Source organism: Salmo salar, chromosome ssa03 (genome assembly GCF_905237065.1).
Source record: "Salmo salar chromosome ssa03, Ssal_v3.1, whole genome shotgun sequence".
Lineage (NCBI taxonomy): Eukaryota > Metazoa > Chordata > Actinopteri > Salmoniformes > Salmonidae > Salmo > Salmo salar.
Window position 1 is genome coordinate 6898125 of NC_059444.1, and position 27855 is coordinate 6925979.

Below are 27855 nucleotides of genomic sequence, written 5' to 3' on the forward strand. Positions count from 1 at the left end.
AGAACCCCACAATCTCCAAAATGTTCCCTTTCAATTGCTAACATGGTTATGCAAATTTCTTCTTATTATATATATTTTTGAAACATTTCAGTTTGGGCCTGTCCTTATAGACCAATGGTGTCAAACTCATTCCATGGAGTGCCCAATGTCTGCGGGTTTTTCCTTTCAATTAAGCCCTAGACAACCAAGTGAGGGGATTCCCTTTCTAATTTAATGACCTTAATTCATCAATCAAGTACAAGGGTGGAGCGAAAACCCGCAGACACTGGGCCCTCTGTGGAATGAGTTTGACACGTGATATAGGCCAATTCCCCCAAGTGTAAAGGGTAAAAACAATAATTTTAATGTTATTGATGGTCAGTTCTTGAATCCATAACTATGAATTGTCGGCATTCTCTCCCACTCCAACTTCGCTCTGGTACTGCTCAGCCACAAACTCTGGGTATGCTCAGCCACAAACTCTGGGTACTGCTCAGCCACAAACTCTGGGTACTGCTCAGCCACAAACTCTGGGTACTGCTCAGCCACAAACTCTGGGTACTGCTCAGCCACAAACTCTGGGTACTGCTCAGCCACAAACTCTGGGTACTGCTCAGCCACAAACTCTGGGTACTGCTCAGCCACAAACTCTGGCTCTCTCTAGCAATATTTGAATTTTCAAATAACTATTCGGTTTAAAAAAAAAGGCTACTTAGTATCTCATTTGATTCTTTTTTTATTAAGTCATTTTTTTTATTAAGTCATTCAAATGAGATACTAAGTTTTTTTTTTTTTTCTCCACAGTCACAAAAGTTTAAATGTAGGCCGACATGTGTTGAGTAATGAGTCCACAGTCACAAAGAGAGTATGTAGGCCGACACAATTTTTAATCAAAGTTAAACATTTCACCATGAAAATCATATTTTATGCAACACAGGAAAATGATGTAAGACTTTGGTCTTGTTTATTCAGCAACTTCTTTGCCCTGTAAGAAGACAGAAAATTATGGATGAGTATTAATAATGAACATGCAAAATATATGAATATATGTACAGTTAGAAATAATGTAATGGATCAAGCATTAAAGGCTCAGTGCTGAGCTTTGATTTTCAATTTTGAAGTACCAACTTCAAATTCATCTATTTTTACCCTACCTGAAATGTGCTTATTAGAGACCTTAAATATATTTTAGTGAATGTAAAAGTTTGCTATTGACCTCTGTGAGGACTGAATCATAGGTGGTGTTGATGTGGCCATATCTGAACATGAGTCAGGTGTAGGTTTAGTAGCAGCTCTGTACCTTTCCAGTGTCGCGGGTCTTGGCTCTGAGCTTGTTGACTTGAGACTCAGCGATGTCAGCACGCTCCTCAGCCTCCTCCAGCTCATGCTGAACCTTCCTGAACTTAGACATGTGGCTGTTTGCTTGTTCCTCCTGGGCGTGGAAAAGAGAAGGAGAGTGTAAAATCAGCATTCAAAGTTTGAAGCTTCAGGTAGCAAAATAATATAATTTTTTCTTGAGGTATTTTAAAGTACTTTTTTTGTTGACAGATTTAGGATAAATGATACAGCAGAGAGAATGAGTGGTGAAATGGGGGATCAAACCACTGCCTTCAGGGGCATTGTGTCTATCATAAGTATTCACACCACTTGGACATCTTCACATTCTGTGTTGCGAAATCGGATTTAAATTATTTTTTTGTCAACGATCTACAAAACATACTCTGTAAAATCAAAGTAGATGAACAATAAAAACAAAAACATTTGTATTAATAAAAAAATAAAACACTATATCAGGACTAGATAGCTATTCACCCGCCAAGGTCAATACATGTTATAAACACCTTTAGCTGTGTCTTTATGGGTAAATCTCTGGATTGTGCAATATTTTCATAATTCTTCAAGATCTGTCGATTTGGATGTTGATCATTGCTAGACAGGATGGAGGCAAATGTTATAAATTGATTTGCATTTTAATGAGGGAAATAAGTATTTGACCCCTCTCAATCAGAAAGATTTCTGGCTCCAAGGTGTCTTTTATACAGGTAACGAGCTGAGATTAGGAGCACACTCATAAAGGCAGTGCTCCTAATCTCAGTTTGTTACCTGTATAAAAGACACCTGTCCACAGAAGCAATCAATCAATCAGATTCCAAACTCTCCACCATGACCAAGACCAAAGAGCTCTCCAAGGATGTCAGGGACAAGATTGTAGACCTACAGAAGGCTGGGATGGGCTACAAGACAATCACCAAGCAGTTTGGTGAGAAGGTGACAACAGTTGGTGCGATTATTCACAAATCGAAGAAACACAAAAGAACTGTCAATCTCCCTCAGCCTGGGGCTCCATGCAAGATCTCACCTCGTGGAGTTGCAATGATCATGAGAATGGTGAGGAATCAGCCCAGAACTATACGGGAGGATCTTGTCAATGATCTCAAGGCAGTTGGGACCATAGTCACCAAGAAAACAATTGGTAACACACTACGCCGTGAAGGACTAAAATCTTGCAGCGCCCGCAAAGTCCCCCTGCTCAAGTAAGCACATACACATGCCCGTCTGAAGTTTGCCAATGAACATCTGAATGATTCAGAGGACAACTGGGTGAAAGTGTTGTGGTCAGATGAGACCAAAATGGAGCTCTTTGGCATCAACTCGCTGTGTTTGGAGGAGGAGGAATGCTGCCTATGACCCCAAGAACACCATCCCCACCGTCAAACATGGAGGTGGAAACATTATGCTTTGGGGGTGTTTTTCTGCTAACGGGACAGGGCAACTTCACCGCATCAAAGGGACGAGGACGGGGCCATGTACCGTCAAATCTTGGGTGAGAACCTCCTTCCCTCAGCCAGGGCATTGAAAACGGGTCGTGGATTGGTATTCCAGCATGACAATGACCCAAAACACATGGTCAAGGCAACAAAGGAGTGGCTCAAGAAGAAGCACATTAAGGTCCTGGAGTGGCCTAGCCAGTCTCCAGAACTTAATCCCATAGAAAATCTGTAGAGGGAGCTGAAGGTTCGAGTTGCCAAACGTCAGCCTCGAAACCTTAATGACTTGGAGAAGATCTGCAAAGAGGAGTGGGACAAAATCCCTCCTGGGATGTGTGCAAACCTGGTGGCCAACTACAAGAAACCTCTGACCTCTGTTATTGCCAACAAGGGTTTTGCCACCAAGTACTAACTCATGTTTTGCAGAGGGGTCAAATACTTATTTCCCTCATTAAAATGCAAATAATTTTATAACATTTTTGACATGAGTTTTTCTGGATTTTTTGTTGTTATTCTGTCTCGCACTGTTCAAATAAACCTACGATTAAAATTATAGACTGATCATTTCTTTGTAAGGGGGAAAACGTACAAAATCAGCAAGGGATCAAATACTTTTTTCCCTCACTGTAGGCTGTTAAAAAAGTTTTTTAGTTGAGTGTATCAACCGACGGCCTGTACAGGTCCGGAACGATAGACTCGTTTTTTGTTTTGCTTTTGTAGCCTATTTTAGCGATCAATATGGCTGTAAGCAGAAGCTTTGCTTTGGTGTTTCTGTTTTACTCTACAATTCAAAGGTGGAGATTATCCCCCACTCCCGTTCCACCTACACCGAAAGAAGTGGATGGCGCATGGGATGGAAACCTTCCCATTCACAGTGTGGATTTCAGCCATGAACAACTTTAGCGACACCTGATATCACCGTTCCTCATTTCCTTTCGTTTCTTTACTAGTCCACTCCGGAACATTCACTGTCTTTTTGGTAAGAAACTCGAGTGTAGATGTGTCCTTGTTTAAGGTTATTGTCAGCTGAAATATGAATTTGCCTCCCAGTGTCTGGTGAAAAGCAGAATGAATCAGTTTTTTCTCTAGGATTTTATCTGTGCTTATCTACATTCCGTTTTTTTTCATCCTGAAAAACTCCCCAGTACTTGCCGATGAAAAGCATACCCGTAAAATGTTTATTCCTTTGTCATTTTTTTTAACCTATCTACCAATCAATGCTCCTCTTTGCGAGGCATTGGTTGAAGCCTAAACTAAACTGTATGGACCTTAAGTTTTGTAATGTCTACAAGGGAAAACATTTGTTTGCCAATATATGCTGACAAAGTATGTGACTCACCGCTTCCTCAGCCTGCCTCTTGTAGGCCTTGACTTTCATCTGCAGCTTATCTACCAGGTCCTGAAGTCTGACAACGTTCTTCTTATCCTCCTCAGTCTGTGGGACAAGATCAAAGAATCAATGCCCCATAGTTTTATACACAAACCTTTCAGTGTTAGTGTCAAGTATGGGAGGAAGGCATTTTTTCTTACCTGGTAGGTGAGCTCCTTGACTCTGCGCTCATACTTGCGGACTCCCTTGACTGCATCTACACCTCTTCTCTGCTCAGCCTCCACATCAGTCTCGAGCTCACGCACCTTTGTGGAAGAAAGGCGTTTGTTTGACTTGGTGAAATCAGACTTAACAAATATTAGTACAACAGAGGTATATTCTTCTACCCAGTCAAGGAGGCACAAATGTTGTCTGTTCCTATGTACTTTCACAATATTTTAATTGAAGGGATCTGCAATGATAAAAACAGCTTTTCATTACCTATGTGGGTTATTGAGAGAAAGTCATTACACAATGCTCCTGTGTATTTGTATGATTAAATACATTTCCAGCAATCAATCTTTCAATCCACCCTAATCCACCCTGCTGTTAACTCACCCTGGACTCCAGTTTCTGGAGCTGCTTCTTGCCTCCCTTCATGGCCAGATTCTCAGCCTCATCCAGACGGTGCTGCAGGTCCTTGACTGTGACCTCCAGGTTCTTCTTCATCCTCTCCAGGTGAGAGCTGGTGTCCTGCTCCTTCTTCAGTTCCTCAGCCATCATGGCTGCCTGAAATCGTAGTTTGTTTAAATTAAGCACCAATTGGCACCAATCATAACGTCCCTCTGAGATCTTTGTTGTGGTAAACCATCCCAGCTACCATTGGCCTTTGGATTTAAATCAAGTGAGTGTAATTGAATAGATTATAACGACTCACGTCAGTGATGGCCTTTTTAGCCTTCTCCTCTGCATTCCTGGCCTCCTGGACAATGTCTTCCACCTCTCCCTGCACCTGCACCAGGTCAGACTCCAGCTTCTTCTTGGAGTTCAGAAGGCTGGTGTTCTGGAGGAGGTAAAACCATTTTTTTGATCTCAAGAGAACTTTCAAGTGACAAGGCAGAAATGGTCAAATTCGTTGAGTTTAATTAGAAATGGCTTTTGACACATACCTGGGAGTGCAGCAGTCCAACACGCTCACTGGCATCTACCAGCTCAGTCTCAGCCACTTTGCGGCCTCTCTCTGTCTGCTCCAGAGCAACTCTCAGCTCCTCGATTTCAGCCACCATCAGACCGTTCCTGCGCTCCACCATGGCTGCCTGCTCCTTCATATCATCTGCGGCGCGGACAGCATCATCAAGGTGCAATTGGGCATCCTGGGGTTCACAATGACATGGGTTCATTAGGACTTGTGGAAGTAGAGGTGATAGGGTCAGTGAAAGAAATGTTAATTGTTAAGAATTTCCCCAATATCTCTTCCTTTCTACACTATATTAGTCAACTCTATTTAATCCTGCGTTCTATTCTTTTCTACAGATTCACAAACAAATCTCTCCTCAGTCCCTTTACCTTGAGCTGTCCCTGGACATTCCTCAGCTGTTTCTGGGCCTCAGAGGCCTGCCTGTTGGAGTGGCTCAGCTGGACCTCCATCTCGTTCAGGTCTCCCTCCATCTTCTTCTTCACCCTCAGGGCATCATTCCTGCTTCTGACCTCAGAGTCCAGGGTGCTCTGCATGGAGTCAACCATCCTCTGGCTATTCCTTTTGATCTGCTCCATTTCCTCGTCCTTCTCAGCCAACTTCCTGTCCACCTCACCCTTGATCTGGTTCAGCTCCAGCTGCACACGCAGAATCTTGGATTCCTCGTGCTCCAGTGTTCCCTGGACAAAGAGAAGCAGTCAGGCGAATTGTGCTCAATACATTTGGATGCATATAACACAAGGAATTAAATATATATGACTACAATAAACACCAATAGAGCTGGCATTGGCTAGTGTACCACTTTAGTTGTATTGTTTGTATATCGTATTTTACATTTGTTTGACTATCCTTGTCTATCAGTGTTTTGTTACTTGTTGTGTTTTGTGTTTTTTGTGGACCCCAGGAAGAGAAGCTGATGCTTCTGCAAAAGCTCATGGGGATCCAAATTATCAAATTAACTCTGCTTTTCCCATCAAACAGCTGTAGTTTGTACCTCAGCCTCCTCCAGAGCTGTCTGGATCTCAGACTTCTCTGTCTCCACAGTCTTCTTGGCCTTTTCCAGTTCATGGATGCTCTTGCCAGTCTCTCCGATCTGCTCAGTTAGGTCACCGATCTCCTCTGCACACACAAACACAGGAGCAGTTTAGACTTGGGAGATTTTCAGTGGGTATTGCCAATGTAATGAAGTTGACATTGAATCATAATAATTGCTGGGGCCGAGCTCCCTGCCATCCAGGACCTCTATACCAGCCAGTGTCAGGGAAGGCCCTAAAAATTGTCAAAGACTCCAGCCACCCAAATCATAGACTGTTCTCTCTGCTACCGCATGCCAAGCAGTACCGATGCATCAGGTCTGGAACAGACAAGACCCTGAACAGCTTCCAAGTCATAAGACTGCTAAATAGTTAGTCTGGGTAGCTCTTGGTTACTATGTAACTATCTGTCTCTTTTTTGCACTAAATCACCACGTGCTGTTGTTAATGTTTGTCTCTGCTGCTGCCTAGTCACTTTATGCCTAACTATATGCACGTATCTACCTCAATTACCTCATACCCCTGCAAATTGACTCGGTACTGGTATCTTGTGTATATAGCCAAGTTATCGTTAATCATTGTGTATTTATTCCTTGTGTTATTATTTCTCTATTATTAAACATTTTTCTTGCTGCATTGTTGGGAAGGGCAGTAAGGTTCTTGCAAATCTAAATGCCCACACTTCTTTGGGTTGTTCAAAGGAATACTGATTATAAGTTGAAAAAAATTGAAATGTTGATGATTACACTAGTCAAACATGAGCCCAATAGAACTGCTGTCAAATGCTCACGTTGCAGGTTCTTGTTCTCTCTCTTCAGAGTCTCCAGATGATCCAGAGCCTCTTCGTAGGAGTTCTTCATCTTGAAGAGTTCAGTGCTCATAGAGCGAACCTCCTTCTGAGCTCCTTCCAGTTCAGCCTGGCCCTCCTCATACTTCTGCTTCCACTCTGCCAGAACCTAGGGAAATCAATGGGAATTTCATTAGGTCTTGATGAAGAGTTTTGAATCAGAAATATGCTACAATTATGCTACATTTGATCATACAGCAGACAGACAATATCACTCTAGGTCAAGAATAATTAATTTTCACCTTGTCAAAGTTCCTCTGCTTTTTGTCGAGGTTGGCGGCCATTGCGTTGGCTCTCTCAACGTCAATCATGAGGTCCTCCACCTCTCCTTGCAGCCTCTGCTTGGTCTTCTCCAGGGAGGCACACTTTGAGTTGGTCGCCTCAATGGTCTCCTCAGCCTCCTGCAGACGCTGGGCCAGTTTCTTCCTGTTGGACGACAGAGGGTTTACAAACGTTACAATACATATCAACGTAACATTTTTTTAGAGCCCCCTACCACTCACTATCCACACCCTATATTTGAGTTTTGCTGTTCCGTGCAACTCACTTGGACTCCTCCAGCTCTTCTGTACGCTGGATGGCATCAGTTTCATACTTAGTCCTCCACTGAGCCACCTCACTGTTCGCCTTGGACATGCCGCGTTGCAGCTCTGCCTTGGCCTCCTGCTCCTCTTCAAACTGCTCCCTCAGGAGGTCACAGTCATGGCGGGCAGACTGGACACTGTGAGCCAGTGCGTTTTTAGCCTTTTCGAGACAAAGAGAGAAATATATAGACTAAGAGAGATAGTAAAACAAATGACAGTAGAAGTCTCTGAGGGTGGCCTAGTCACCGTCTATATCAGGGGTGAGCAATCATTTTGTCTCGAGGGCCACATTGGGATTTCAAAATTCCTTTACCTTGACCTCCTCTTCAATCTGCCTCTTCAGCTCCTCAACCTGCTGGGTGAACGCCTGTTTGCCTCTGGTCAGCTGAGACACCAGGGATTCCTTCTCCTCCAGCTGGCGGCCAAACTCACCTGCAGGGACAAAAGGACATCTTGTTAATAGGGTCTTTGTTCTCTAAGATTGAACATGTATTTCAAGGTAACGTAGGGCAATGTTAGGTGTTAAATAGTCGGGGTTTGGCAGGTTACTTTCTAAATGTAATCCATTACAGTTACTAGTTACCTGTCAAGTTGTAATCAGAGACGTACCTTTTGGATTACCCAAACTCAGTAATGTAATCTGATTACTTTACGTTACTTTTGGATTACTTTCCCTTTAAGATGCATTAGAAGCAGACATAAAGCATCCATCAAACCCATTTGGTGTGTCATCAAAGTGGTCTCTGAATTGTGGTCACACTCGTTCAGATGGAATTAACAAACTTGCTAGAAATCTAAATGAAGTCAATGTATTTTTTTTGCCAAACATCATTTCTCAATTTAAAAGTAATCAAATAAGTAACCATCTAGTTTTTCAAAAGTATTAGTAATCTGAATAAAATATTGTTTTCTGATAATGTAACCAGGGGTCTAAAGTGAGACCATTAAAGTTTAAGTCAGAACAGTAGAAACTATGTGGACTGGACTACATGGATACAGCCCCCAATACATGTTATTGTGTTTTACTGAAGAAAGAATTGGTTTCTTGTTCATTGTTGATGATGGTACCATTTTCTGTCAGGAGTCTGGCCCTCTGTCCACTGATGTCGTTGATCTGGCGAACATTCTCATCATTCTTAGTCTTGATCTCGCTCAGCTGGTCCTCAAGAGTACGGCACATCTTCTCCAGATTGCCCTGTTAGTGAAACGTTCCATCATTACTTTATCTATGGGACTCCTGTCAACTTCAGTTCACTTGAATGGTAATGTAGTTGACCCTCCTCAACACTGGTTGATCAAAACATCACTACTCACCTTAGCCTTGGCGACGGACTCCATGTTGCTGGAGAGGTCATCAATCTCCATCTTGTACTCACTCTTCTCCTTCTCCAGCTTCTGCTTGACGCGCTGCAGGTTGTCGATCTGCTCGCCGAGCTCAGCCACACTGTCGGCCTGCTTCTTGCGCAGAGCGGCGGCTGTGGACTCATGCTGCAGGGTGGACTCTTCAAGATCACGACGCAGCTTCTGGAACTCAGCCTCACGCTTCTTATTCATCTCAATCTGAGCAGCAGTGGCGCCTCCGGCCTCCTCCAGCCTCTCGCTGATCTCCTCAAGTTCCCTGGAGAGATCGGCCCTCTGCTTCTCAACCTTAGCCCTGGCAGCACGCTCAGCTTCAATTTCCTCCTCCAGCTCCTCAATACGGGCCTAGAACAGGGGACAGGAGCACGGTTGAGGAATACTACAATACATAAAACAATAATAGTATAATGTTTTTTAAATGTGTTCATACAAAACCAGTTAGGGTAATATATTCAGTAGATAACATCTCATGTGGGAACCATAATCACAACTGTAAGAAACCGCATCTTCCAATCTACTGACCCACCAGCAAAAAATGTGTGCTACCAGAATGTTGTTTTAGGAAATATTTCAGGTGTGTCCTTTCCTGCACTGGAGCTTAGGTCCTGTACTGTACCTGGAGTTCCTTAATCTTCTTCTGCAGCTGAGCTCCCAGAGACTGCTCATCCTCAATTTTACTGAGGAGCTGGGATGTCTCAAACTCCTTCCTAAGAAACACAAACACGGCGATTGCAAGGTTGGTTTCGGTTCGATAAAGTAAAGAGAGTATCATACAAATCGCATGTAAATGCTAATTAGTCAAGAATTAGTCAAGAACAACCATTATTGTCAATATGGCACGTAGTGTTTGTTTACTTCTTGAGTTTCTCATCAGACTGCTGCTTGTCATTCTCCAGGTCCATTATGGATTCCTGGGCCAGTTTTAGATCTCCCTCCAGCTTTCTCTTTGCTCTCTCAAGGTCCATACGGACCTTCTTCTCTTGCTCCAGAGAACCCTCAAGCTACAAGATAAAAACATTAGTGTATTGTTCAAATCTAAACAACAGAAGATAATGTAATTTTACATACTATCATGGCCAAAATGTGTAACTCCACTCACATCGTCCACTTGTTGTTCCAGCTTGGTCTTGGCCTTGGTCAGAGTGTTGACTTTGTCCTCCTCTACCTGCAGGTCATCCAGTGTCTGCTGGTGGGCCTCTTGGAGGGCTTTCTTCTCCTTGGTCAGCTTGACAACGCTCTCATCCATAGATGCCATCTCTTCTGTCAGGTTTTTAACCTGAAAACGGCCACAACAAAATGTGTCTTTGGTCACTTCACCTTTAAAGGGGAGATTTAGTTTCATATTTATTGCATTAATTTAATTCAGATTACAAATGTGTCAACAAGTACTGTTCTATAGATTCAACACTAGGTGGCAGTGTACTCCATGCCAGTGTACTGAACATACCATGAATGTTGAACATACAATAAATGTGGGGGAGTACCACTATTCCACTATTTTGTGTCTTCATTTTTCCGCCACCCACAATACATCTGGAATTCCATTTCTGTTGAGTTATGTTTTGAGTTGATTATGGTTTGGGTTATTGTTTGGTTAGACTGTCTATGGTAAGACACAAGACCTTGTTTTCAGTGGCGTGCTTCTCCTTCTCCACTTTGGCCAGGGTGAGCTCCAGGTCATCAATGTCCTTCTTCAGCTCAGAGCACTCATCCTCCAGCTTCCTCTTCTTGGCAGTCAACTCAGCATTCATCTCCTCCTCGTCCTCCAGCCTCTCTGTCGTCTCTTTGAGCTTGGCCTCCAGCTGGATCTTGCTCTTGATGAGCCCCTCACACCTTTCCTCAGCATCGTTCAGATTCTCTGATTCCTGGTTTCAGAACAGGAGAAAAATAAGCCTCCTCACTTTGTTTATCAAAATAAAGATTTGATTTAGTCAAAAAGGTCAAAACAAATCAATAAAAATTCATGAAATATATGTAGCATGGAGAATAAAAAAAAAGTGTGCTCGTTTGTGTATTCATGTGTAGATAAATGTGATCTTATGGGGATCATTTCTCACTCACAGATGCAACTTGGAGTGCCAGATCGTTCTTCTCTTGCAGCATGGACACCATCTTCTCCTCCAACTCCTTCTTCTTGGCAAGAGCCTTGGCCAGGTCTGTCTTCATCTTGTCGAAGTTCTCCTTCATGTTGGCCAGCTCCTTCTCAGTTTCAGCGCTCTTCAGCAGGGGCTTGATCTTGAAGTACACCTTCATCCATGGCCAGGTTTTCACATTCATGAATGAACGGATGTTGTACTGGATGGTGAAGATGGCATCTCTGGTCGACAGAGAGGATAGAGTGACATGGTGAGTGACATGCTTAAAGCTACATTCTGGGATTCGAAGAAGAACAACCCCCCCCCCCCAACACTTTGTGTATACAGCTAAGGAACGGGGCTAAGGAAATGGAAAAACTCTTAAATTCATAGACAGAGTTCTAGATGCAAGGACTGACAGGTCATGCTTAAATCAGCACTAATAGAGCATTATAAGATCTACTTTCTCATTCTGATCAACTCACAGTATATACAGTATGTGATCATAATGCATTACATACAGGTGGTTCACAGAAAGCTTTGCCAAGTTGTCTACTCTTCCTCACCTCCTCTCCATCATTTTAGTAAACTCTTTTCTCATGAGGAATCCACGGCTGAGAGCCTGGACCATGCCAACCAGAACGGCCAGCTTCTCATCTCTCATCTCCTCCAAGACCCCCAGCAGACCGGCTTTGAAGAACACCTGAGACACAGGTAAACATGGCCATTGGAACCACAGTCAGATGGTGACAGATAGAAAGGGTTGGATCAAAACAGGGGAACAACACCACTAGATTATTTTGAACAACATAAAGATTGCAATGCTGACAAACAAACCATGAGATAGCTTGTTTATCAGTTGGAAGTTATTGTGGAGTTGTAGATGAATAATGTACACAACAGCTCTCTGCCACCAATGACTGGAACGAATTGCAAAAATCACTGAAGCTGGAGACTTATATTTCCCTCACTAACTTTAAACATCAGCTATCTGAGCAGCTAACCGATCGCTTCAGCTGTACATAGCCTATCTGTAAATAGCCCACCCAATCTACCTACCTCATCCCCATATTGTTTTTATTTACTTTTCTGCTATTTTGCACACCAGTATTTCTACTTGCACATCACCATCTGCTCATCTATCACTCCAGTGTTAATTTGCTAAATTGTAATTATTTCGCTACTATGGTCTATTTATTGCCTTACCTCCTCACGCCATTTGCACACACTGTATATAGACTTTCTTTTTTTCTATTGTGTAACTGACTGTACTCTTGTTTATTCCATGTGTAACACTGTGTTGTTGTTTGTGTTGCACTGCTTTGCTTTATCTTGGCCAGGTCGCAGTTGTAAATGAGAACTTGTTCTCAACTAGCTTACCTGGTTAAATAAAGGTGAAATAAAAAATAAATAATAAAAAATAAGGGGGTATTTGACTGACCTTGGTGTGTCCAAACTTGTAATCGTCGTGATTTATATCAATGGACCCAAGCAGCTTCTCAGAAGCCTTCTTGTTGTCCATGAACTGGCCCTCAGGGATGACACTGGCATTCAGTACTTTGTACCTGAATTAGGAGACATTTTTAACACATGTCAAGTTGTAATAGGTCAGTTATATTACATAAAAGCTAAGCCTATTCTGATGCTGGGAAAACCCGTGGAGCTTTATGTGTGTGTGTGTGTGTGTTGTGTGTTGTGTTGTGTTTGCGTGAGTGTACCTCTGCTTGAAGTCAGCATAGATGATTCTGCTGGGGAAGCCCTTTCTGCAGATCCTGATCCCCTCCAGAACACCATTACACCTGAGCTGGTGGATAACCAGGAAGTTCTCCATCAGACCTGGAAAAACAAACAAAGTCTCTTTAATACCTATTAACAGATTAAAGGATTGGGCTTGTTAAGGTTACTCATAGTGTATTGATAAGATGTCATATTCAAGTCAATATTTCTTGTACCTGGAGTCTTTGACTCGTTGGGGATCAGGCAGCGTACAAAGTGAGGATGAGTGCTCCTCAAGTTGGTCATCAGCTTTTGTAAGTTCTCCTGTAAGAGGGTTACAAACCATTTTCTCAGAAATAATTTATGATAATCAATGCACCTTTTGAAGGACTGAATATAGACATTTCAATAGCTCACCCTGAACTGGGAGGACACAGTCTGCATGGAACCACCCTTCTTCTTGCCTCCTTTCTTGGTTGTATCTGTTCAAATGTGGATAAGTAAAAGATCATTAGAAATGAGATAATCAAATGCAAATACTGCCAATGAGATTGTGTAAAATAACACCTATTGAATGAGTAAATTATCCCAGTAAATAACCCTGATATACTGTGATACATTCAAAGAATTTAAAGCATTGGTCACCAACAGGTCAATCGGGATTTTGAACATTTTCATGTCTGAAGGCTGAAAGCAAATCAACTGCACGGATAGGCATACTGCTGGCCAATCAGATAGCTTAGATCACCGTGCCTGTACAGTTTCCCCTCGCGCCATAGAATGTAAAAAGAAAAATCAGATGCACAACAAAGTTGCTACTTTGAGATGTAACCATGACTAGAGAGAGACTCAACGAATACAGCAGAGAGATGCTGTTTTAATGAGTTAGTTCATGTTTAAGTTATTATTCAACACTTTGTTCAACACTTTTATGAGACATAAAATGCGCGTTCTCCCTACTTCCACTCATGCTACAACCAGCACTGCAGCTGTAATGAATGAGTAGAGCAAAGTGTTCTGATACGCTTGTGTTGTTGTTATTAGTGGCTTGTGTCCTTTTTTAATATCGAGGAATATTTCACTTTCTCTGGTCACAGCAGTAACAACATGAATTGGTGCATGAGGCAGAAATAATGCAGTGCGACTTGAGTTTCACCATCAGCTGGAAGACTGTGTCCCGTTTTCTCAGCGGAGGGAGGGAGAGCGGAGGGACAATGAGTTGGGGGAGAGGCAGCCTCGCCTCTGCTCCCTCCCTCCCCTCAGACTGACTATCAGATGCAGGCCGTCAGTCCAGTAAAAAAAGGAAACTATTATGCTCACTCAGCTGTGGATCACAAGTAATACAACAAATGATCTATTACCAGTGTGATCATAGACATATTTTCTTTCTATATATATATATCATTTCAAAATGGTCTGAGAAGAACAACATTGGCAGGGCAATTCAAGTATAACCTATATACAGTGATAATATATTGGGCCTATAGCATCCTGAACAAACCTCATTGCTACAGAACTGTTTTTAATTGGTGAATGTTGCATAGGCTTGTGTTTTCTAAGTCATGTTTTAAAAATTCTCAGCAGTAGATCTTGGCTTGCATTTTGACTCAGAAAGTGATCTTGACTCTGAAAAGGTTGGTGGCCACTGCTTTAAAGACAATGTGGGTCTGAGTTGTAACTATCGCTTAATTTAATCTTTTGACTTGATGCTAGTCTTACCCTCAGGTGGGGCAGCAGGATACAGGGCAGCCAACAGTTTGACTGAGGACTTCCCGTACATCTGAATAACTGAGTCATTCAGGGGATCCTTGTTCTTCTCCAGCCAGCCAGTGATGTTGTAGTCCACAGTACCGGCGTAGTGCACCAGGGAGAAGTGGGCCTCTGCCTTGCCTTTGGCAGGCTTGGGTTTCTCATATGCCTTGGTTTTGCCAAGATGCTGATCGTTCAGCTTGTTCTTGAAGGTAGTGTCTGAAGCCTTGGGGAACATGCACTCCTCCTCAAGGATGGAGAAGATTCCCAATGGCTTTACAAAAAGAGATGTATATCAAATGAGTGATATTTACATTTAGGATCACATTTATTCCATTAGCAAACATCGTTTTATAGGATTATATTCATTTAGGGGGACATCATAGGAAAGATATTGAGATCTCAACAGTCAGATAAATTGTACCATTATGCTAATATCTCTTAATGCGCTCCCTATGAGTTTTGCTGTTGCATCCCATTATAATCCTTACAGACAGCTTACCTTCTCAATAAGCTCAATGCAGGCAGCCAAGTCCATGCCGAAGTCAATGAATTCCCAGACGATTCCCTCCTTCTTGTACTCCTCTTGTTCCAGGACGAACATGGTGTGGTTGAAAAACTGTTGCAGTTTCTCATTGGTGAAGTTGATGCACAGCTGCTCCATGCTGTTGTACTGGTGATGAATTTCAAAAGGGATCATTTTATCATACAAGGCTGTAATCCTTCTCAATCACAACTAAATGTCTTGTTCGGGTCTCATACTCACATCAAAGATCTCAAATCCAGCAATATCAAGCACACCGATATAGAACTGCCTTGGATTCTTGGTGTCCAACATCTCGTTGATACGGAGGACCATCCACAAGAACATCCTCTCATAGATGGACTTGGCCAAAGCCATGACTGCATTATAAACCTGCAATGATAATACCTCAAATTAATATAAGGTTGGGAAAAACAACATGACTACTTTTAAAAAGCAAATGCAATTGTCCCCAAAATAATTCAGGTGGTCAGAAAATGTTTGATGCTGTTTGTTTAACTGCTTTACCTGAGACACAGTCTGTCCCTTGGTCACGTACTCGTTGCCGACCTTCACTCTGGGGTAGCACAGAGCCTTCAACAACTCAGCTGAGTTCAGGCCCAGCAGGTAGCCGATTTTATCAGCCACTGGAGAGAAAACCAACGAGAACAGATCACTTGATTCTGATGTCTTTTATAGGTTAAGTTTTCATTTTCACCCACATCCATTATTCAAATAATTCCTGGAGGTTGGAATTTCATCTCCAAAATGTATATCCTGCCTGACTTTCATGTGGCACCGTCTGTCTTGGTCATTTCCCTGTAAAGAACCAATGAGCACCAACATGGGAAGTTCATAGGAGCATGTCAAATTGGGTGTCAAATGAAAGCTAAGAGTCTATATTTTTCGAGAAATTAAGGAATATATATATATATCTTTTACCATTTGCCATCTTGAAAATGAGGAATAAACAAATGCTTTGATTCTGGTCAAACAGATGGACAAGGGGTATTTTAATCTTATAAACAGCTAGCAGAAAAAGTATTAAAAGGTATTAGAAATACAACTAATATCAACACTTAGATTTTGTTTTGGAGAAATGTTTCTGCCTTCAGTATGTTTAAAAAACATTGCCTTGTGCTTTAAAATTCTGTTACCTCATGAGGAGGGAGAACAATGAAACTTTACAGAATTAACAAGTAATGGTAGACCTGCCAATTAGTTAGTGTATTTACTCATATCAATTTTGTTTATTAATTATTAATCGGTAACAATTTCTTGAATGAAATTGAATTGGCTACAATCGGAAATCATAGTAGTCATAAAACACAGTTCGGTTCACAAGTTTTTACAGTATAGTATAGTATAGTATAGCACAGTACAGTACAGTGGAGTAGAGTATAGTATAGCATAGTATTGTATAGTATAGTACAGTACAGGATAGTATAGTGCAGTATAGTGGGGTATAGTATAGCTCAGAACAGTGCAGTGCAGTATAGTGCAGTATAGTATGTTGCAGTATACTATAGCACAATATAGTACAGTATAGCACAGTATAGTATAGTACGGTATAGCATAGTATAGTACAGTATAGTACAGTGGTGTATAGTTCGGTATGGTACATTATAGTATAATATAGTATAGTATGTTATAGCACAGTAGTGTATAGTTCAGTTTAGTATAGTACAGTACAGTGGTGTATAGTATAGTATAGAAAATGTGTGTATAGTATAGCACAGTATAGTATAGTACAGTACAGTATAGTAGAGTACAGTAGTGTATAGTGTAGTACAGTATAATATAGATTACAGTACAGTGGTGAATAGTATAGTATAGTGCTGTATTGTACAGTATAGCACAGCAGTGTAAAGTCCAGTATGGTACAGCGCAGTACAGTATAGTATAGTATAGTATAGAATAGTATAGAATAGTATGTTATAGTGCGGTAGTGTATAGTTCAGTACAGTGTAGTATAGTACAGTACAGTATAGTATAGTACAGTACGGTATAGTAGAACACAGTAGTGTGTAATGTAGTACAGTATAATATAGATTACAGTACAGTGGTGAATAGTATAGTATAGTACAGTATTGTACAGTATAGCACAGTAGTGTATAGTTCAGTATGGTACAGTGCAGTATAGTATGTTATAGTGCGGTCGTGTATAGTTCAGCATAGTATAGCTCAGTACAGAAGTGTATAGTACAGCATAGTATAGTACAGTGGTGTATAGTACAGTATAGTATAGTACAGTAGTGTATAGTTCAGCACGGTATAGTATAGTGCGGTGCAGTATAGTACAGCAAGGTATAGTATAGTACAGTAGTGTATAGTACAGTATATTATAGTTCTGTACAGTATAGTATAGTGCGGTATAGTATAGCACAGTACAGTACTGTATAGTATAGTAGTGTTTAGTATAGTATAGTGTAGTACAGTGCAGTCGTGTATTGTACAGTACGGTAGTGTAACGTACAGTACAGTAGTGTATAGCACAGTACAGTACTGTATAGTATAGTTTATTATAGTATAGTATAGTATAGTACAGTATAGTATAGTTCAGCATGGTATAGTATGGTACAGCGGTGAATAGTATAGTATAGTACAGTAGCGTATAGTTCAGCACAGTATAGTATAGTGTAGTTTGGGACGGTACAGCATAGTAGGGTATAGTATAGTATAGTTCAGAACAGTATAGTACAGTATAGTACGGTGCAGTATACTATAGCACAGTATAGTACAGTATAGTATAGTACAGTATAGCATAGCACAGTATAGTACAGTATAGTACAGTGGTGTATAGTTCAGTATGGTACAGTACAGTATCGTATAATATAGTATAGTATGTTATAGTACAGTACTGTATAGTTCAGTATAGTATAGTATGGCATAGTACAGTACAGTAGTGTATAGTATAGTACATTGTGCATAGTATAGTACAGTATAGTATAGCAATGTATAGTTCAGTATAGTATAGTACAGTACAGTATAGTGTAGTATAGTACAGTAGTGTATAGAGTAGCACAGTATAGTATAGTACAGTACAGTGGTGTATAGTATAGTACAGTAGTGTATAGTTCAGTACAGTATAGTATAGCAAAGTATAGTTCAGTAGTGTGTAGTATGGTACCGTATAGTGTAGTACAGTATAGTACAGTACAGTGGTGTATAGTATAGCACAGTATAGTATAGTAAAGTATAGTATAGTACAGTACAGTGGTGTATAGTACGGTATAGTATAGTGTCGTATAGCACAGTATAGTACAGTCATATTTAGTTTGGTACGGTACAGTACAGTATAGTATAGTGTAGTATAGTACAGTAGTTTATAGTTCGGTATGGTACAGTGCGGTATAGTATAGTATAGTATAGTAAAGTATAGTATAGCATAGTATGTTATAGTACGCTAGTGTATAGATCAGTACATTAGTGTGTACTTCAGTACAGTATATAGTGCAGTGCAGTATAGTACAACACAGTCTAGTATAGTGCAGTATAGTATAGTTCAGCACAGTATAGTATAGTGCAGTATAGTATAGCACAGTACAGCATAGTATAGTTCAGTAGTGTGTAGTATAGTATAGTGCAGTACAGTACAGTACAGTAGTGTATAGTTCAGTAGTGTATAGCACAGTGCAGTAGTGTATAGTATAGTATAGTATAGTATAGTATAGTATAGTAGTGTATAGTTCAGTATGGTACAGTATAGTATCGTATAGTATGTTATAGTACAGTAGTGTATAGTTCAGTATAGTATAGTACAGTAGTGTATAGTGTAGTATGGTACAGTGGTGTATAGTGTAGAACAGTATAGTGCAGTATAAAATACTACAGTATAGTATAGCGCAGTAGTGTATAGTATGGCACAGTAAAGTATGGCACAGCACATTATAGTATAGTACAGTACTGTATAGCCTAGTATAGTATAGTATGGTACAGTACGGTGGTGCATAGTATTGTATAGTATAGCACAGTATAGTATAGTATAGTATAGTATAGTATAGTATGGTACAGTGGTGCATAGTATAGAACAGTATAGTATAGTACAGTACAATATAGTGCAGTACAGTAGTGTTTAGTATAGTACAGTATGGTATAGTACTGTAATGTATAGTATAGTATAGTATAGTACAGTACAGTACGGTATAGTATAGTACAGTACAGTAGTGTAAAGTACAGTACAGTAGTGTATAGTTCAGTAGTGTATAGTTCAGTACAGTATAGTATAGTAAAGTACAGTAGTGTATAGTACAGTGCAGTAGTGTATAGTTCAGTTCATTATAGTATAGTACAGTACAGTAGTGTATAGTACAGTACAGTAGTGTATAGTTCAGCTCATTATAGTACAGTACCGTAATGTATAGTTCAGTATAGTATAGTACAGTACAGTACAGTAGTGTATAGTTCAGTACAGTATACTATAGTATACTATAGTACAGTACAGTGGTGTATCATTCAGTACAGTAGTGTATAGTTCAGTACAGTATAGTATACTATAGTACAGTACAGTGGTGTATCATTCAGTACAGTAGTGTATAGTTCGGTATAGTATTGCACAGTACAGTAGTGTATAGTTCAGTACAGTAGTGTATAGTTCAGTATAGTACAGTACCGTAGTGTATATTTCAGTACAGTAGTGTATAGTACATTACAGAATAGTACAGTACAGTAGGGTATAGTTCAATAAAGTATAGTATAAAACAGTACAGTAGTGTATAGTAGAGTACAGTAGTGTATAGTTTAGTACAGTAGTGAATAGTATAGTACAGTATAGTATAGAATAGTGGTGCATAGTATAGTACCGTATAGTATAGTACGGTATAGTATAGTACGTTGCAGTAAAGTATAGTACAGTAGTGTGTAGTATAGTACAGTACAGTAGTGTATTGTTCAGTACAGTATAGTATAGTACAGTGCAGTAAAGTATAGTACAGTAGTGTGTAGTATAGTACAGTACAGTAGTGTATAATACAGTACAGTAGTCTAAAGTACAGTACAGTAGTGAATAGTTCAGTATAGTATAGTACAGTACAGTAGTGTATAGTTCAGTATAGTATAGTTCAGTACAGTAGTGTATAGTTCAGTATAGTACAGTACCATAGTGTATAGTTCAGTACAGTAGTGTATAGTACAGTACAGTAGTGTATAGTACAGTACAGTAGTGTATAGTACATTACAGTATAGTACAGTACAGTAGTGTATAGTTCAATACTATGTAGTATAAAACAGTACAGTAGCGTATAGTACAGTACGGTAGTGTATAGTTCAATACTATATAGTATAAAACAGTACAGTAGTGTATAGTTCAGTACAGTAGTGAATAGTATAGTACAGTGGTGTATAGTATAGTACCGTATAGTATAGTACAGTACAGTATAGTACAGTGCAGTACAGTATAGTACAGTACAGTACAGTACAGTAGTGTATAGTATAGTGTAGTATAGTACATTATAGTGCAGTAAAGTATAGTACAGTAGTGTGTAGTACATTACAGTAGTCTAAAGTACAGTAGTGTATAGTTCAGTTCAGTAGTGTATAGAACCTTTCTATTCTCACAGTTTCTAAATAATATAAATTAAAGAAACATTTTTGCTAAGAGGATTATTATATTATTGATTTCTTGAATGAAATTGAATTGGCTACAATGGGAAATCATAGTGGTCATAAAACACAGTTCGGTTCACAAGTTTGTACAGTTCAGTATAGTATCGTATAGCACAGTACAGTACAGTGGAGTAGAGTATAGTATAGCATAGCACAGTACAGTAGTGTATAGTACAGTACAGTAGTGTACAGTTCAGTATAGTATCGTATAGTATAGCACAGTACAGTACAGTGGAGTAGAGTATAGTACAGTATAGTGCAGTTCCGTATAGCACAGTACAGTAGTGTATAGTACAGTACAGTAGTGTATAGGTCAGTATAGTATAGTACAGTACAGAACAGTACAGTATAGTATAGTACAGTACAGTAGTGTATAGTACAGTAGTGTACAGTACAGTACAGTAGTGTACAGTACAGTAGTGTGCAGTACAGTAGTGTGCAGTAGTGTAAAGTGCAGTACAGTAGTGTAAAGTACAGTACAGTAGTGTACAGTACAGTACAGTATAGTACAGTAGTGTACGGTACAGTATAGTACAGTATAGTATCATATCGTATAGCACAGTACAGTACAGTATAGTATAGTACAGTTTACTATACTACAGTATAGTACAGTATAGTACAGTGGTGCATAGCATAGTATGTAGTACAGTCCAGTAATGTGTAGTATAGTGTAGTACAGTATAGTACAGCACCGTAAAGTATAGTATAGTATAGTACAGTAGTGTATAGCATAGTATAATATAGTGCAGTATAATATAGTATGGTGTAGTAAAGTATGGTATGGTACAGTTGTGTATAGCATAGTATGGTATAGTACAGCATAGTACAGTACAGTATTGTATAGTACAGTACAGTAGTGTATAGGTCAGTATAGTATAGTACAGTACAGAACAGTACAGTATAGTACAGTACAGTATAGTACAGTACAGTATAGTACAGTACAGTAGTGTATAGGTCAGTATAGTATAGTACAGAACAGTACAGTATAGTACAGTATAGTATAGTACAGTTTACTATACTACAGTATAGTACATTATAGTACAGTGGTGCATAGCATAGTATGTAGTACAGTCCAGTAATGTGTAGTACAGTATAGTACAGCACCACAAAGTATAGTATAGTATAGTACAGTAGTGTATAGCATAGTATAGTATAGTGCAGTATACTATAGTATGGTGTAGTAAAGTATGGTATGGTACAGTTGTGTATAGCATAGTATGGTATAGTACAGCATAGTACAGTACAGTATTGTATAGTACAGTACAGTAGTGTATAGGTCAGTATAGTATAGTACAGTACAGAACAGTACAGTATAGTACAGTACAGTACAGTGGTGTATAGTACAGGAGTGTATAGTACAGTACAGAACAGTACAGTATAGTATAGTACAGTACAGTGGTGTATAGTACAGTAGTGTATAGTACAGCACAGTAGTGTATAGTACAGTAGAGTATAGTATAGTATAGTACAGTACAGTATAGTATAGTACAGTACAGTAGTATACAGTACAGTATAGTATAGTACAGTAGTGTATGGTACAGTATAGTGTATAGTTCAGTATAGTATAGCGCAGTAGTGTATTGTCCAGTATAGTACAGTATACTATATTACAGTACACTTGTCTATAGTTCAGTGCAGTATAGTACAGTACAGTAGTGTATAGTACAGTGCAGTAGTGTATAGTACAATACAGTAGAGTACAGTACAAAGTTGAACACACAAGTTGAGTACTCTATAATGTACTGTACTATATTGTCTCAGAGCGAGTGACGTCACTGATTGAAACGCTATTAGCGCGCACCACCGCTAACTAACTAGCCATTTCACATCGGTTACACTAAGAGTATTATTAAATGTTTTTGCTAAGACGATTACTATATTATTGATTTACTTTGACTTTTCAAATCATCCAGCAGTGCTATTTGCAGACATCGTTGAATCTTAATTCAGAGCAGATATTTAAGAGTGTTTTTGGAAAAAGTGGGCACAGAAAAACTGAGGGAGATTTTACCAAAATTCTTGTTACCAAAATTCTTGTTACCAAACTTTGCATCTGCACAGTTCTTCCTGTAAATCTGTTTTTGTTTGATGTTCAGTGTAAATTCTTAAAAGTGTTCATTGTACATAGAGTTTAATGGGTGGTTAAACTGTAAAATGTATGATTTTTGTTTGTCATACATTTTAAATGAAAATCTCAACACAATTCCGTTGCCGTGGAATTAGCTTCTTACGTGTTGTATTTCTATGTTAGGAACTGGGAAAGGGACTAATGCTTTCCATATCTTACGTCTTACGAGTGGGACTCACCCTCTGTTCCATCTGACTCAGCCTGCTCCTCACGCTGCTTCTGCTTGAATTTCAAGTTGCCATGGTGCATTACAGCTCCTGTCAGCTTGTAGATGGCCATTTTCTCATCGTTAGAGAAGCCCAGGATTGTAATTGCATCCTGGTATTAAAGAGGAAGTAGAACAGTGAAGAACTGAACGGTAGTTTACTCAGTTACAGTACACTACCGTTCTGTGTTCAGTCCAGAACAAATGGGATGGTTAGAATTAACTGGCTTCTCTGTTCCACATGATTACTCTTGGCCAACACACTAGTATATGACAACACAACATGAGTTTTACACAGTTCCACATGGCACTTAGAGGCAGTCTCTTGTGGAAGTCTTACAGGTATGTGCCTCAAGGTGAAGTGTGAAGGCATGAAGAGGGCCTTGAAGCACATGCCTAACTAGCACAAGGTGCCCAGCTGCTATCAAGCTGGATTTGCGCAATGCATTCAGTGTGTATTGTGGTCCTACCCATTCCATATCTACAGTTTGGTTCACACTTTGTATCACTCACATCGGTGGCATCCAGCTCGACCTTGTCGTCAATGCTGGCCACACTGATCTGACCCTGGCTGATCATGGGGAAGTCGTAAGGGTTGGTGGTGATGAGCGTCATTTCTGTGGACAATGAAGAATGGCTTGTCAGTTAAATCTCTGAGAATTCTGCTGTCCTACCTTTACAGTATCTCTCCCTCCTTTTCTCAATAGATGGTCTCAATGATAAATGCACTATATAGTCTATAGCAGCAAAAGAGGGGGACTGAGGCTCCTGGACTAGTGCATCACATTGCAGTACTTGATCTTTCCCATGAAAGACATTGAACGACCTGACCCATGTTTAGATGCCTTGTTAACTTGGATGTACTCATTGTAATAACATTAACAGTGTGGACTAGGAAACATTTTAATAAGTTCCACAGATGGAGGTGTGAATAATTTCACCTAAACCTGTACTTTGCCTTACCAACTAGCTCAGGTTTGTGGTTGGTCATCATCTGGTAGAAGATATGGTAGCCTCGCTCAGCGGGCAGCTGGAAGGCCACTCTGGACTTTTCTAGCAGGTCTGAAAGAGAGAGAGAGAGAGACAGAGAGAGGGAGAAAAAGAGAGAGAGAGAACATAAGATAACATTACATTTGATGATTCAATCTCCAACAAATATTCTGTTTGATTTAAGGAAAGCATTGAGAAACAAGGAAAACCAACTCACAGGTCTCAATGTCAGCTTTAGCCAGTTTTCCTCCTTGGAAGTGAATCCTGATGAATTTACCCTGTAGTAGAGCATGGCGGATAGAAATAGGTCAACTAAATAAATCTAGCATTTTACTTTGATAAACCCCTTAAAAAGTTAGTTTATTGGACATCTATTGATGAAACTATAGAGCACCACAGTATGATTCATAATACCCATAAAACCTAGCGGTCAAATAGGGAAATGGTTCCAAGCGTTTTTACACCATTCATTTCCCAATAGTGGATTTTAGAAACACTTAAAACAAGCACTGTGTTTTGTGTAGGCTTACCCTAGTGTGTAGTTTTGATAACCGTGTAAATCTAAGACAAGGTGACTTTTAGCGAAATAAATTTGCTAATTAGCTGCTAATGTGGCTATCATAAAGAACTACAAATGCCATGATGATCTGGACGAGACTGCCTAATTTAGGCAAAGGTCAGAATCTCTGGATAAACTATCTAATGTCAGCTAAATTTAGTAATGAATAAACTGGCTACATTCTGTCTTGTGTAAGTTTTAAATTTACAAAATTGACAAAATAGCTGTTAGCAAAGGTGTCAGCTAGAGATGACCAGCAGGAGCTTGCAGGGATTTGTAGTTGTTCATGATGTCTACTTTGATGCTAATTAGCATTTTGAAATCTGAGAGTAGATGGAGACATATATTGATAAAAGTCACCTATTCTGATTTACATGGTTATAAAAACATCACACCAGGGTAAGCCTACACAGAACACAGCCATTATTTTAACTGTTTCTAAAATCCCCAATGGGAGAAATAAATGGTGGAAAAACAATTGGTTGCATTTCCCTGTTTGACCGCTAGGTTTTATGGGTATTATGGCACCTATAGGGAACTACTAAAATATTTTTTCCAATTGAAGGTCACTTCCACAGTAAATTCTTCATACTTACAAAGCGAGACGAGTTGTCGTTCCTCACTGTCTTGGCATTACCGTAAGACTCCAGCAGAGGGTTAGCTGCAATGATCTGATCCTCAAGAGATCCCTGATTGAGACAAACACAAGTTGCTCAGAAACTAGCTAACACTTTACTTAAAACAGGATTCACCACTTGAAAGAAAGTTTACACAGAACACCAAACTGAAATGTGTTACCTTCATTTTGCTGGGGTCTGCTTCCTTCTTGACACCAGAAACTGCAATGGTGGCGAAGTACTGGATGACACGCTTGGTGTTGACAGTCTTTCCTGCACCGGATTCTCCACTGGTTTATATAACAGAGAAAGATGGTCACATGTTTGAGTGACAGATTGGCTTTCACTAAGAAATATCGTTGAAAAATACACAAATATTCCAACTCATCGAGTCATTGTTATGCATAGCCTAATCCATTCATAATGTCCTGTATTTTATAACACCCAGTCATTACTACAGATAGCCTAATCCATTCATAATGTCATGTATTTTATAACACCCAAGTCTCCCAATATATTAAAATAGAAACACTTTCTCAAGTGAAATGATAGAAAACAACTTACGTAATCAGGACGGACTGGTTCTCCTTATCTGGAAACAAAAAACATGTTGCTTATTATAATCAAATCAACATTAGGAGTACATCATTGTATTCATAAGCATCATCATGAATTTTATTTTGGAATATTTTCCATTCAAGGATACTGAAATGAGAGATTCCCAGCAAACTGTTCTAACTTAGACTAGAAGACAGCAGATCCCATCCATCCATCCATTTCTCCATGAGAGCTCGTACCAATCATCATGAACTGGAAGGCGTTGTCAGAGACGGAGAAGATATGGGGTGGAGCCTCCATCCTCTTCTTCCCTCTGTAGGCGTTGACAACCTCTTCGTCGTACACAGGGAGCCACTTGTAGGGGTTCACCGTGGCACAGAAGAGCCCAGAGTAGGTCTGGATGAAAGGGATCCAATTGGGCGATTAGCAATGTCAGTTTGACTTTTACCTGGATTTATGTGAGGATGTGGGTGTACTATGGTATACTAATGTGGGTCTACTGTAATGGTATGTTTTGGTTTCTACTGTTCATTTATGTGTAGTACTGTATGTGTGTATTTCTCATGTTCATGCATGTGGGAATTTCTTATGTTAATTTACAGTATGTGTGTATGTTTATGCAGGTTTCTTACATAGATCATCCATGCTGCATAACGCTCTTTGAGGTTATACAACACAGAGGCTTCATTCAGGTAGGTCATCATGGCCATGTCCTCAATCTTGTCGTACTTAGGGGGGTTCATCTGGTAGATGTCTGCTTCTTTGAACTCTTTATCCTGAAACAGTCAGAAATCTAGATTACACACGGATCAAACTGGTCATGACTCAATGTTTTTTGCTCATTAAATACAAGTTAAATCTTTTTTTTTAAATGCATACCAAAATTTAATCCAAGTACTTTGTTATCACCCACTGACAAATAAATGGAGATTCTTGAGTTGTCATTATCTATAATTCCACACCATTTTGAAATATCAGCAATAAAAGTGTTTCGTTTGAGGGTTATATTCTGCTTAAAAAAGAGCAAAGAAATGCTCATAAATCTATTTTTGTTATTGATTTAATATTATCTTTTGGCATATTATTGATAATTTGGATAATTTTTTTACTTCAATACTTTTCAGATCAGACTTACCACTTTAGTGCCGTCAGCATTTGTGACTTTGACAGTACACTTTCCCTCTGTCCTGCCAGTGATCAAACCCTTAAGGTACAGCTCCTTGACATCTGTCACATAGCAGGCGTTCTTTGAATCAAAGGGTGAGGCTTGTGCCTCCATCCTCTCCCTCTCGGGTTTACGAAGGTACAAGGCAGCCTTGCCGTAGATTTGCATCTCCGCGTCCGTACTCATGGTGACGGATCACTAGGAAAGAGATGAAACAAGAAACATGATTGACTCTGTGGTGCTTCCTCCACAGTCAAGAGAGTGAGCGGTATCTCACACAGCATTTTTTTTAAAAACTTTTTATGTGAAAACAAACCATGTCTCACCTTCTTTTTCCCCTCCTACAGTTGAACTTGTACGTCTTGGAGGATCCTGTGAAACATTAGAGTGTTGTGAATACGCACAAGTCTAAAACCTTGTAGTTTAGCCCGCGGAGGGTCATTACAGCCATGTCCTATTCAACTACAGGTCAACTGGTAACTTTCATTTTCCTACTTTACTGTGCATTCTGTCAAGTAGCCCTGACAATCCAATTACATTCTAGACCACCACCTGAATTTACAAACAAATGCAGATGCAGCACTTTTGACCTTGAATGAAAGTGACAGATTTGAAACAAAAGACATTTAAAGTAAAATGTTACAAATTTAATTTTAAATTAATGTCGATTGCATATTGTGAAGTCTTATAAGACATGAAACATTTTTTTTAAATTATGAACTCAAACAATGCAGTTAGCAGTTAGCCTCAGATGCTGAGCGCAAATATGAGACAAATGTAAAAATCTAAGGAGTCTTACCACAGAGGAAGAAGGTATCTGACTCATGGATACTGGGTCCTCAGCCTCCTTATATCTGGTTGGAAGGGACAACCAAGCAAAAGTTAATTATG

General features: G+C 39.7%; 1 protein-coding gene across 1 annotated transcript; it reads right to left on the bottom strand.

The window, feature by feature from the left end:
- Positions 1 to 845: 845 nt before the first annotated feature.
- LOC106596899 (myosin heavy chain, fast skeletal muscle) lies at positions 846 to 27855 on the bottom strand. The gene is made up of 41 exons (XM_045714454.1): positions 27764 to 27855; positions 27291 to 27336; positions 26935 to 27162; positions 26432 to 26575; positions 26039 to 26195; positions 25806 to 25833; positions 25423 to 25531; positions 25221 to 25313; positions 24283 to 24343; positions 24039 to 24137; positions 23589 to 23692; positions 23050 to 23188; positions 15667 to 15785; positions 15382 to 15531; positions 15118 to 15288; positions 14586 to 14889; positions 13284 to 13348; positions 13103 to 13190; positions 12869 to 12986; positions 12592 to 12715; positions 11717 to 11853; positions 11137 to 11392; positions 10698 to 10940; positions 10175 to 10351; positions 9931 to 10076; positions 9692 to 9782; positions 9031 to 9420; positions 8785 to 8911; positions 8030 to 8148; positions 7680 to 7876; positions 7375 to 7558; positions 7076 to 7241; positions 6246 to 6370; positions 5623 to 5931; positions 5226 to 5429; positions 4994 to 5119; positions 4675 to 4845; positions 4278 to 4382; positions 4087 to 4182; positions 1280 to 1411; positions 846 to 964 (listed from the first exon to the last, which is right to left on the bottom strand). Exons 3-41 carry the CDS (start codon positions 27148 to 27150, stop codon positions 944 to 946), a joined length of 5811 nt encoding a protein of 1936 aa, XP_045570410.1. The 5' UTR covers positions 27151 to 27162; positions 27291 to 27336; positions 27764 to 27855; the 3' UTR covers positions 846 to 943.